At 41.1% G+C, this 12343-nt stretch overlaps 1 protein-coding gene across 2 annotated transcripts in view; it reads right to left on the reverse strand.

Moving 5' to 3' along the window:
- CHD6 (chromodomain helicase DNA binding protein 6) overlaps positions 1 to 12343 on the reverse strand; it is a 212201-nt gene that overhangs the window by 84589 nt on the left and 115269 nt on the right. For both annotated transcript variants that reach the window (XM_073792997.1, XM_019943878.3), the window contains 6 exons: positions 8503 to 8589; positions 8168 to 8302; positions 4410 to 4531; positions 2899 to 3142; positions 1533 to 1709; positions 716 to 859 (listed from right to left, as the gene is read on the reverse strand). In XM_073792997.1, coding sequence (XP_073649098.1) covers positions 716 to 859; positions 1533 to 1709; positions 2899 to 3142; positions 4410 to 4531; positions 8168 to 8302; positions 8503 to 8589 — 909 coding nt within the window. The remainder of the gene's footprint in view (positions 1 to 715; positions 860 to 1532; positions 1710 to 2898; positions 3143 to 4409; positions 4532 to 8167; positions 8303 to 8502; positions 8590 to 12343) is intronic.

Below are 12343 nucleotides of genomic sequence, written 5' to 3' on the forward strand. Positions count from 1 at the left end.
TTAAAAGTCTATTCTCAAATTATACTTTCTCCATGAAGCCGTTCCTAATTTCCAAACAGATGTGACCTTTCTCGCCTTTAAAAGTCCTCAGCTCTATTAACTGTTCCTCTTACGGCATTTAAACTTGTCTGCCTCATTTCTGCAATGTCCAGTTGAGATTTCTACCCGTAGTAGATAGACTGGTTTGTTTTGAAACAGCTTTGAGTCTAATAAGCTAGACGCAGAACCAGATCTTTGAAAACAGGACATTTAGTTGATTTGGAAAAAACTGGACTTGCCCACTACTCTGGTATATACACCTGCCTTCTTTTCCTCACTACCTGTGTATTTTGTTGCACTCAAGAAAATGAGCCTGGAAACATGTTGCAGGTGATGGAGGAGGGATGAAGGATGAAGAAGGCAGAGGAGGAGGGAAGCAAGCCCCTGAGGCCAGAGCTATGAACAAAATCACTGAACTTACATATGAGATCAGTGAAGGCAGGAGGCCGGATATAAGGCATTTTGGATGTTGATTCATTTATTCTTTGGAGTTATAAGAACTGCTAATAATCAGTTTATCCTCTTCAACATAAACAAATGAAATAAAGGAGGCAATGCTCATTTTACGAGAGATGTGAGAACTTGCTAACTCCTGTCCCCATGGTGACTTGTTTTTCCCTTGATGGTGAGGGTCATTACCACATTGTCTCCTCAAATCCTTCAGGCTCCTATTTACCTGCTCCTCTGTTTTCAGATCTCCAAACTCCTCCAAGAAAGCAGTCTCTGAAGGAAACTGTGACGGCTCCAGGAAGTTGAGCAGACTGAAGAGCTCCTCCACCGAGTTCTGCAAGGGCGTCCCTGTGAGCAGCACCTTGTGTTCCTGCATGGATTCACAGCACGGGATGAACAGGGTCTGAACCACCAAAACAGCAGGTTTTGGTGGGAAAATGATGCCAGGGCATTCTGGGCTTTATTGGTGGCAATTCTGTTTTGCCAGATGATGATACTTCATCATCAATATAGGAAAGAGGCAGAGGTTGGTTATAAAACATGTGACTCTACAGAATAAGTGTGACAACATCAATAACCAGATCAACCTTCCTTTCACATCCCTGAGCCCAGGAGCAATTTCACGTTAGTTAAAGCACCCATTCATTCATCCATTCATTCATTTGATATTATGGAGTGCCTGCCTGCCACAGACTGGGCACTGTGCCGAGGAGTAATGCTGAAGGCCATCACCTTTGGTACCAGATCATTCAGGGACCTGGAAACAAGTCAAAACATCTTACATTTCCAGGTCACAAATTTCATGGTATTTAAGATTTCCCTGGGTCCCTCTGGGAATTAGTCTGTGGCAAAGGCCAAATTGTTGACCCAGTTCATAACGAAAAAAATTTGCTTCCTGCACGATCAGAGCCATGGTGGGCAAAAAGAAAATCTAGGGTGAGCAGACTGTGCACAAGTAAGCTGCATGCAGATGGCTAAAGAATGCTTCCTCTACTGTGAACAGAAGGGGCCTGTGTTTATGCAAAGAGCCTGCCAACTCTCACCAGGGCCATGAGCTTCAGGCCCTCCAGAAGTTTGCAGTTCCTATTCTTCAATCTGTGGGCTTCATCAATGATCACACAGCTCCAGTGAATCTTCTTCAGCTCTGGGCAGTCTGCCAGGATCATCTCAAACGTTGTAATGACGACATGGAACTTGAAGACTCCTGACAGTGGGTTTCCCTGAGATGACAGAAGCAAAGACAAAGCTTTACGCAGGGCCAGAGAATCCAGCTACTGGGTTACCGGCTGGGTTAGAGGAGGCAACACTATAAATGCTAGGATCTAGGTGAGAGCCAATAAGCACTTCTTCTTCAGTTGAGAAGAGAGAGAATACGACAATGAACCAGCTATTTAGACAAGAGAGAGACCCCATTACATCAATGAAACAAAAGCAAGAGAGCACGTACCCTCACAAAAGTGAGACAGAGGAGCCATGTGGAAGGCCGAAAAGGAAGCTTTTTATTTATTTACTGTCATGATAAGGAAAGCAGATGGGTGCTGATTCACACATTCCCAGCCAGAAGCTGGTCTATGCATAGCTGGAATGCCCAAGGAAACCCTGTTTGTTACTTTTCAGGTAAAATTAATTTCACCTTGTAACTTGGGTTCTAGAACAGATTCGACATCATGATCCTGATTCACCCAGGACAAGTGCTACCAGGCAGGACACACCTTTGTCTTTCAGCCTATCTTAGTGCTACCATCGCTTTAAAAAGCAGAGCTTCACGTTACAGCACGTCTTAAATTTCTTCTCAGTGTCTCCTCCTGCTGTCTGTGAAACCTCTGGGGTGAGCGCTGCCTTTCCTCTGAGTTCATTTAATTTTCACCTTATTTATAGAAACCAGTGCTCCGAACAAACATACAAGGATACTCAGCAAAGTGAGATGTTCAAAAACAAAAATGTCTTAAAAAATTCTATTGTGCCTTTAACCATTTGTTTTCTCTTCATCCTTCCACGTCAAATCTGTTAACCTTCCCTCTCTCTCCAAACTCCCTGGCTGAGAATCCTTCCTTTGTACACGAATTCCTCTGCTCACTTTCTTCACTGAGCACGTAACAACTCAGACAAAACCTTGTGCATGTAAAAGCAACTTCGTAAGCCAACCAAGAAGCCAAGCTTTCCGTGTCCTAAAGAGCCTCTGGTATATGTCAGAGCAGAAAGCATGCCCTCCAATTCTGTGTTTTATCACAAATTAAATTACCAGGAAGGAGTAAGAAGTCTACCGCAATAAACATGTGACTCTACAGAGTAAGCCAACAGTAACCCAATGCAGGGCATTAAACTCTGGAAGACAAGGGACGGAAAGGCTGTTTTGAACCATGACGTCAGAAAGCTGTCCCAGGTCTCTGTGACGGGTGGAGGGCTCACCTGTGCATCTCGGTACACCATCTCATACTGCTGGATCATCTGCCTGCTGATCTGGCTGCCGTGGTACACGATGGCGTTCATCTCTGTCCACGTCCGGAACTCCCGCTCCCAGTTAGTGATGGTGGAGAGCGGGGCAATGATGAGGAAAGGGCCGTGGATTCCCCTGAGGAATATTTCTGAAAGGAATGTGATGGACTGGATGGTTTTCCCTAGGCCCATCTCATCAGCCAAAATGCAGTTTTTTCTGCAGAGTAAGAAACACAGATATTTCATCATCAATATAGGAAAGAGGCAGAGGTTGGGTATAAATAAAAAGATACTTCAGAAGCGTACCTTGACCTGTAAGGTTATCAGTGAAGGTTTTATCAGCATTTTCCAGAGATACAACGTAAGCAAGTTTCTATTATCATTGTTCACACCCTGCCTACTTCCAAAAAGGAACTATTGCAACTTGTGAGAAAATACGTGAAATAGGTCCATTTAAGTATAAACTAAAAATACCAAAAATTAAAATAATACTGAAACAAGGAGAAAAAAAAAATGCCTCAAATCTAAGCCAGTTTCTCTACCTGACAAACTTCATGGAAGCCAAGGCAAAAACAGAAACATAAGTTGCATGATTCTCATTGTCTATTACTTGCGTTATCAAAGGACAAACTTTTAACCCACATACTAAGTTCCGTGTCAAGAGTTAAAAATGCTGGTCTCCTGTGGTGATCCAGAATCATGGACTGCACACAGCTGTGACCCTGGAAGAGTGTGACCCCTGAAGAGTGTGGCCCCTGTCCGGTCTTGCTCCTGACTGTACAGGTGGGCAACCCCAGACCTGGAGTGTCTGAGTGAGCTGTGCCCTGACTCACACTGTGAACAGGTGGCAGAGACAAGGCTAGAACACAGGTCTCCAGAGTTCCAGCTTGGTGTGCTGTTCCACTACATATTGTCTTTAAAAATCGACACCGGGGGTACACTCTAGAATGTTAAGAAAATCTCGACTCATCTTTCTCAAATTTCATCTGTTTCATTTAGATTCTGATAGGAACTAAAGCACAGAGTTGAAAACTGAGTATTACAAGTCTAGGCCACCCATGGCTCATAAACAAGTAGCAGAGTCGGGGCTAGAATCCAGATCCATTCCCCTTTAGAGCCAACTTTTGCTGAAGGCTGTGAGATAAAAAACAGTTTTAAAGGATCTTCTGGGTTTTGTTTCATCTAGGTTGAGCCCAACCTTTTGGTTAGACTGGCAAAGAAAAAAAAAGGACAAAGTCAGTGATGTCTAAAGATCACTCCTCTTGGTTGGAGAAACCAAACCAAACCAAACCAAATCTGACATAAAAAATAAAGTCCTGGTGTGCCTGATGTGCAAAGATCACCACCAAACCAGTGGCTCCGACGCACTCCCTTGCCGCTCTGCTATTGCTACTCCATGCGGGCTAAGCCCACAATCTCCTTCCAGGCACAAACATCTGGTAGAAACATCATCCCTGAAGACAGGACCGGTTCTGCTTCCGCACCTGTTATACCAGTTAAAAAGAAGCCAGTTCATCCCCTCCAGCTGGTACTCCCGGAGCTGGTTACTGTTCTTATACTCTCGAGACTTCTCAAGTTTCTGCCAGGAGTCTGAGGCAGGTCGCTCCTAGGGAAGGAGAGCAGAGAGCACAAGACACAGAGAATGATGCTTCAGGAGCAAAATGTGCAGAGGGACACAGGGCAATGATGGGGAAGGTGGTAAATCTCAAACGCTGTCCTACAGCTGGCTGCAAACTGCAGCTACTGTCTTCTGATTAATGAGCCAGTCCTGTATTTTCTAGATTTCAGCAGATTAAACTAAGAACACCTCTATAAAATTTGCAAGCAATTAATGAAGAAGAGAAACAGACCCACCTAAAATCTTGATAAGTATTATATTGCTTTATTGAGACTCTTAGAAATCACTCCCACTTACATTTTAATTTCCCTACAAGCCAGTATTAGTCAGGTTTTTTAGTTTTCTATAGACAGAATTTTTTTGTTGTTGTTTGTCCTTGTGGTATCAGCTCAGGAAAATATACTGGGTCAAATATTTTCTTGATTAGTTTCTAGAGTAAAGCCCAAAGCCTATATAATCAAAACTGTAAATTCTTTAAATTCACCATGAACATAATAGCAATCTTATTTTATTTTCCCATATGAAACACCAATTTCTAAATGTAATTGATCTTTATTGATATGAAATGGCATTTTTATCATATAAGTTCTAATATATCCAGGGAGCTTTATCTAGAGTCTTCATTCTGTCCTACTGCACTGTCTCTTATTGCAATAAAACCACACTTTTGAATTACTACAGCTTTATATCTGATGGGGAATTATTTTTCAAAAATGTCTTGGCTATTCCGTCTTATTTAGTATTCTGTATAACTGTAGAATCAATTTCAAGTTCCCTTAAAATTCTATTGGAATTTTGATTAATCTGGGGAAAATTTTAATTTTTAGGTATTAAGTCTTCCCACCTAAAAATTTTGTTTATTTATATTATTTGGACATAGACTTGATTATTTTGCTTCTAGACAAATTGAGCCCCTAAGTTGACACTTCAAGGTCTTAAAAATAAAAACTTTTAGCTATGCCTATAGTTATATAAATGAGAATTTTGAGATTTAGCTTTTCTAACAGCAATTGTAGTCTTTGGTAGTTCTACTTTGGAGTATTACAATAAAGTTTACTCCTGAAATATGCCATTAACTAAAACGAAGCCTTCCACTTGTGAAATTTAATAAAATATCCCCAATCATTTCATATCACTGATATTTGGAGATAAGTGTAATCTGTCCAATGTTTTCAGACCACTGAAAGTGTGGTCTTTCAGAAACTTACACACCACAACTTACCTACAAAATTACTATAGCTGTAGTTAGGCTAAGCCCCTTGAAATAGAACTCTGTTGAATATTACTATCAGCACATAGGCAAAGGTGTTTTTAGAAATAAAGGGGAAAATAATTTATTATGTCAAAAAATTAATTTTAAAGAGAAAGCTCTTAAGCAAAGATATTCCTATAGAAACTCTCTTGCTCTGTTCCCTTAAAGAAATTACATTCTTCTCAACCTACAGGAATCATTCAGCCTGGATCCCTGAAGTCCATGTAACTCATTTTAATGGCACTCTACTCTACCAGATACTATGGGGAGACTTCCTGGAATGTTCCTCATCTCTAGCGACTGAAGTGGCTCACTCCTAGCATTGCAGGTTTCTACTTTGCTGCCTTGGTAGCGCTCCTGATGTAGAGGCATCACGCTCTAACCCAGTCACTCCTCTGGGTTTTCCCTCTTTCTCCAGTGCTAAAGGTTTTAGTTTTACATCACCATTAACATGACCAGCCATCTAAGGATAAGGCTTGAAATCAGCTAGAAATTCCCGATGCCTAGTCCAGTTGGCTCCTAAGTGGTACAGACTACAGCAAGTAACTTACCCCAAGGCCCCACAACCTTTAGTGGCTACTATTAAATTCAGAAGAGAACTGATTCTTGGAGTCTCCAAGGTGGGTCTTGACTATTAAATGACTGCTACTCTCTTTGCACAATCGTTACTGACACTCATTTCTTGCTCTCCCAAAATTCCATATCTGACCTACATGTGACCAATTTTTTACCAAAAAGCTTTTAGTGATGGAATGTCCTATTCATCAAGAGTGGTAGGGTTATCTCTAAACTTCAAAGCCCAGGATAAGATCCCTTAAAAAAAAAAAATTATTCAGTTAAAGTATCATTTGGAGCCAGCCCTTCTCTTAGAACATAAAAAGACAACTTTAATTATATTTTGAGCTACCATTCCAATTTAGGATGAGAAAAATTTCAAAACATACCTTCTAAATGAGAGAACAAATAAATTAGAAACCAAAAGAGACAGGTGTGAAATGATCTCATAGTTCACTGAGAGATGAGGAGGACAGGAGCATCACAACAGCAAAGAAGGAAAGGAAAAGGGAAACTGACTGAAAACACTTGCATTCATATTCTCGCCAAGCGCAGGTAGTCAGTCTGAAGAAATAAGTGGGATTCAGGCTGAGAGAGTAAGAGTCTTGATTACTTCTAGACGATAACTTAGAACTAGCTTCACAATGAAATTCTCTCGACTCTCTGCTCCCCCACTGGTTTGCTTTTGCTTTGGGCCACATGCCCCAATTAGCCTGGTGCCATATTTGTCCTGCACACACATGCTTCTTCCGTCAGCCTGTGAGCTCCTGGGGCAGGGCCTGGACCTACTTTCTTACTCTGTCCCACACAAGAATCAACCTACAGCAGGTGCTTAGTAAATGACCAACAAGTTGAATTTTAAATGGACAACTGTTATAGGAGAGGGTTGAGAGAAAAATTCATTAATCAATCATGTAGACAAACACTGTAAAATACACAGGTTTCTAATCACAGTTCCGCATCTCAAGATACCTCTATACCCTTCAGAGCCAAGAAACAAAAGCAAAACTGCTTTTGGATGGACTCCGACAGGGATCTAAGTTCAGTGTCAAAGTCTTGCCTTTGAAGTCCCAACTTTCCCAGTGATATATATAAAAACAACAATAAGGAACTGCATAAGAGTTTTTCATATAAAAATAGTGATTTAAAAAAAATAGAAAATGATCATTCCAGTCTATAGTTATATTCTTTCACAGCTCTGATTCTTTTCCCAAGTTAGTCACATCTTAACTGGGCTCTATCCCAATTCTGCCTCCTCTGACATTTTTGCAGCTTGGTGGTAATAATCCAGAATCAGAAAAACAAACCAATTCAACAAAAACGTACTGAAAACCTATGTTTTCTCTGCAAAGTCCCAGCGATCTATAGAGAAAGACAGTTCTTCCCTGTAAGAATATTCCACTTGAGTAAAGGCAAAGGATAAAACTGAAGAAAAGAGATCACCAATGGAGCAAGAGATAAGAAACAGGAACAAGAAAGATGCTAACAACTTACTGAGCTTCTTTCCCAAGCCAGGCATTTCTTACCTTCTATCTTACTGACTCCATCTGACAGCCATACACCAATAAATCAAAGCTCATAGCCAAGCTTCTGAAATGTCACATACCTCAAAGTAGAGCTGGATGTAAAGCTGACCTGAGTGCTAGCAAAGTGTGATGTGGGAGAAACACACCCTGAACAGCAGTTTCAATGGCAGTGACCAACGATAAGACACCACAGAAACCACTCAGGATAACAGCCCAGGGGACACCCAGGATTGCCAAGCTCCTAGAATCACATGTTACAAGAGGTGCCGAACAGTGACATGGGTACATTACCACATGCTTAACTTCAGGGAGAACTTGCAGAGATTCGAATTCTTTAACTTTCGCAGGATCCACATCTTCCTCCAGTTCCCATGTACTTTCTTCGTAAGGCAGTGAGCACCACTTCACCAGGTAATGCGTCACTTCCTAGTGGGAAATGGGAGAGACTTACATTCTTTCTACTACATTACAGGAATCAGTCCTACACTGACAGACCTATGAAAACCTCCCTACAATACAGCACGCGAATGCCACGAGAACAAGGACCACATGCTAACGAAACGTGCAAAATATCTTCGGCAAGCAGCAAAGACACTTTGTAAGAGTCGAAACAGCAAAATACCCACCTCTCCGGTTTCTGCATCCTTGGTGTGGGCCACCTCCAAGATGCGATCAACCTCCACGTAGTCTGGGTTGAACAAGTCTTCGTCAGGCTAAGGCAAACAAAAAAGAAGAGCTAAGAAGTGTCCCCCAACCCTCCAACCCAACATCCAGTGTTTTAAGTGACCCCCCCCCAACTGGGCCCCATTGGGCGGGAAACACAGAATGAAAAGGTTCGCTTGAAAATAAAAGTCACCTCACCGACATTTCTTTACTGTCCCCAAATCCTCCTCTTCAGGACTGAATTTAAAGAAACGACGACACCTTACAGGTTGCCCCACCAGGGTGAGATTTTCCTGTTGGTCATTACAGTACTGAGCAAAAATCAGCACAAGGAGGATTTCCAGAGATATCCCTCGGAAATCCAGAATTATAATTTTTCTTCTTAATACCAATAATAATAACAGTTAATATTGGAAGGAGGCATGGAAGGAGCTTCAGGGGTACTGATAATGTTTTATTTCCTGATCTAGGTGCTGGTTACACAGGAGTGTTTATTTTGCAAAAATTCACTGAGCTGTACCCTTAGGACTGCTTACTGTTAAACACACTATGCTTCAAAAAAAAAAAGCGTACTTACAAAATAATAAGATTTAGAAATATTTAATGTGTGTCCAGTGCTTTCATTTTAGCCTATAAGCTACTTTATGGAGTAGCAGGTGTCGTAATTATCTTTACAGATGAGAAAACTGACTCAGAGAGGTTAAATAAGTACCGTGACCAAGGTTGCAAAGCCACGTGAATCAGAACATTTACCCGGGTCTTTCTTGCCCAGGAGCCCTCCTCCTGAAGTGCAGGAATGTTCTTATTACCCCTTAAGCTAGAAGGCACTTTAGGAGTCGTCTAGTTTCATCTTCCAATCAACGCAGGAACACTTTTTTTTACAGCATCCCTGCAAATCCACCCTTGGATTCAATTATCCCCGTGTTCAGGAATTTATTGCCCTCTGAGACCTGACCCACTGCCAAGACAGCTTTACTTCTGCCTGTTCAGTAGTAGCATCATGATCTTTATCATTATTACTATTAAATTACAGCCTAATTTTCCTCCTGTAACTGACTCATTGGTGTGAACTGCTTCCTCTAGAGCAGCAGTAACCAAGTTGATTCGTCCCTATCGGAACACCTCCCTAACCCCAGGTGTTCAATGTTCTTCAGATGCCACATTTCTAGATCCCTTGGTGATGCAGAGCTAACCTTTGTGGAATAGTGACTACGGGTCGGGCACCATGCTTAGCACTTCTATCAACACTGTGTCATTTAATCCTCCCAGGTAGTCTGTGAGGGTGATAGTATTAGTACTGATTTACATAAACGGAGGATACTGAGTCTGAAGGAGCTACTGCAATTTGCCCAAGGCAAACTGCTATTAGGTCATTTTCCCCACTCCAAAGTTGTAAAGATCTTTAAAATACCAATGTGTGACATTACATTTACTTATTGCCATTTTCATTATTTCATTCATCCTCGCCTGTCCAGGTAAACCTGAACTTTGATTCTGTCATTTATTCTCCCAGCACTGGGTCTGGTGTTGAGGAGTCAGGGTCTCATAGGCCTCCAGCCCTGTGGGGCGTGGGAACTCACAGCCTTTCCAACCCCACTCTCCTTCACACGCGCCCCTGGCTACCTCATAAAGCGGCTGGAAATAATGGGTATGAAGAAGCTCTATTCAAAACTAGGTTATTATTTATTTCATAAGAATATCATTTACGCAAGTTATTAACAAAAATGTTGACGAGGTCAAGACTGAAGGTAGTGTTACAGCAATTACTCTCCACTCTCACTCCTCGTTCCTTTCATGACGGCCTCCAATCTTCTCAAAAGCCTTTCCTTCCCCAAGGGTATGAATTCCCATTACAGTATTTCTACACATCCTAACACAATTTTCTATTCCCAACCAAGGGAAAAAAAATCATTCCCTTGGGAATAAATCAGAAACCAGATTCATGGGGCTTTGTAGGCTACATTAAGTAGTTTGGACTTTATTCCAAGACAACAGGAAGTGCTGAAGGGTCTGGAGCAGGAGTGGCATAGAAAACCCTCCTCCCTTACCTGGGCACAAACACATGGTGACTGAGCGCTGACCCTGCGCCTAGTACCACAGATAGGAAGTACCACGAGGAAGGCGTGGCCCTGTCTGTCTCGCAGGGCTCAAAATGGAAGACACAGACACGTAAACAAGTCACTACACTGCAAATGCTCGCTAAAATAGAGGCGTGAATAAGAAGTTCCAGGAACCGAGGGAGAGTATCCAACAGGGCTTCAGGATGGTTCTTCCAATTCTAGTCCTTCCTTTCCAATTCTCTACAGAGGAACAATGCCATAAAACACCGTTCTCACAGGCTTTACAACAATCCTGGAGAGGCCTGGGGCCAAACGTTAAGGCTAAAGAAAAAGGACTCCATATTGGGACAAAAAGAACACTTATTGACATTATCCTAAAATAGTTTTTCGTCATTTGCAGAAAAGGAGTACAGCATGAACAATGAATTGGTAAGAATGTGCAGCAATCTGCTAAAATTTGATGGCATCTCAGTGCACTCTTAAGGTCTAGTATTTGTGGCTACATTTAAAAAATAATTTTTATTGTTTTCTTCATAAGTTATCTGTATAAAATCTGTTAAAGAAAATAGAAATCACCACAATCCCATCAAATGGAGAAAATTACGTCATCATTTTCACATACACTCAGACATTTTCTATGCATTATTATGGTGATTCTTCTCTCTTGTACCCCCCAAAAATGGAACTGTCTCATATAAGAGCTTGACATTTTCAACTAACAATAGTTAACATCACTAAGCCTCTTCCTATGACGTTCATAATTGTCCTCCAATATCATTTTTACTAGCTGCACAGTACTGCATTCTGTGGGATGTATCATAATTTAACAAGTGTCTATTAACTAACATTTTGTTTTCAATTTTTCACCAATACAAACAACTGTTTATCATAGCTAAGTCTTTGCACAAAGACTTGATAGCTTCCTTAAAATAAATGGTGGAAACAGAACCGCTGGGACAAAGGATAGGCAAATATTGAGACATGTGATGTCTGTTGTCATCCTGCGTTCCTGACAGGTCATCCTAAGTTATGCTCCCAACCAGTGACGACGACAGTGTCTCTTCCCTACACCTTCACCAGCAGTGGAAAATACTTATGTTTAAAACCTTCAAATATCTGATAAGTGAAAACTAGAAGATTCCCATTTTAATTTGCATTTCTTTGACTGCTAGTGAAACGGACTACATTTTTGTATGGTTGATAAGTAATTTCCCCCTCTTTTCTGAATTCCCCATTAATTTGTCCATTTTTTTTCTATTTGGGATTTTGTAATTTTCTTTTTGAACTATAAGAGCATTTCTTATCATTAAAGCTATTTGTCATGTGTATATGTATGTGTATCATGCATGTGTGTATGCAAATATAAATAAGGTTTCCATACTGGAAGAAGAAGAATGTATGCCTTGTATGTATGTGTGCACGTACGTAATTAGGGAATACGTCTATGTACATTATGTACTTACTTAAAGATTTATTTGTGGTATTTTCTAACTTACAGGCACTACAGATGTTTTGATATCCAAATCCATCAATCCTTCCTCTTGCTGTAGGTACCATACTTAGAAATACCCAAGTTTATATATTTACTTACTTTCTAACATTTTAGCTTTGTTTTTATTTTTTACACCCAAACTTTAAGTCTTCTTGGAATTGCCCTTTTGGGGAGGGGAGAGCAGGAAATGAAAGAACTGTGTGCACATTCCTCCTGTGTGTACATTCTGCCCTAGAACGTGACCTAGATGCA

The sequence above is a fragment of the Tursiops truncatus genome, chromosome 15 (assembly GCF_011762595.2).
Source record: "Tursiops truncatus isolate mTurTru1 chromosome 15, mTurTru1.mat.Y, whole genome shotgun sequence".
Classification (NCBI taxonomy): domain Eukaryota; kingdom Metazoa; phylum Chordata; class Mammalia; order Artiodactyla; family Delphinidae; genus Tursiops; species Tursiops truncatus.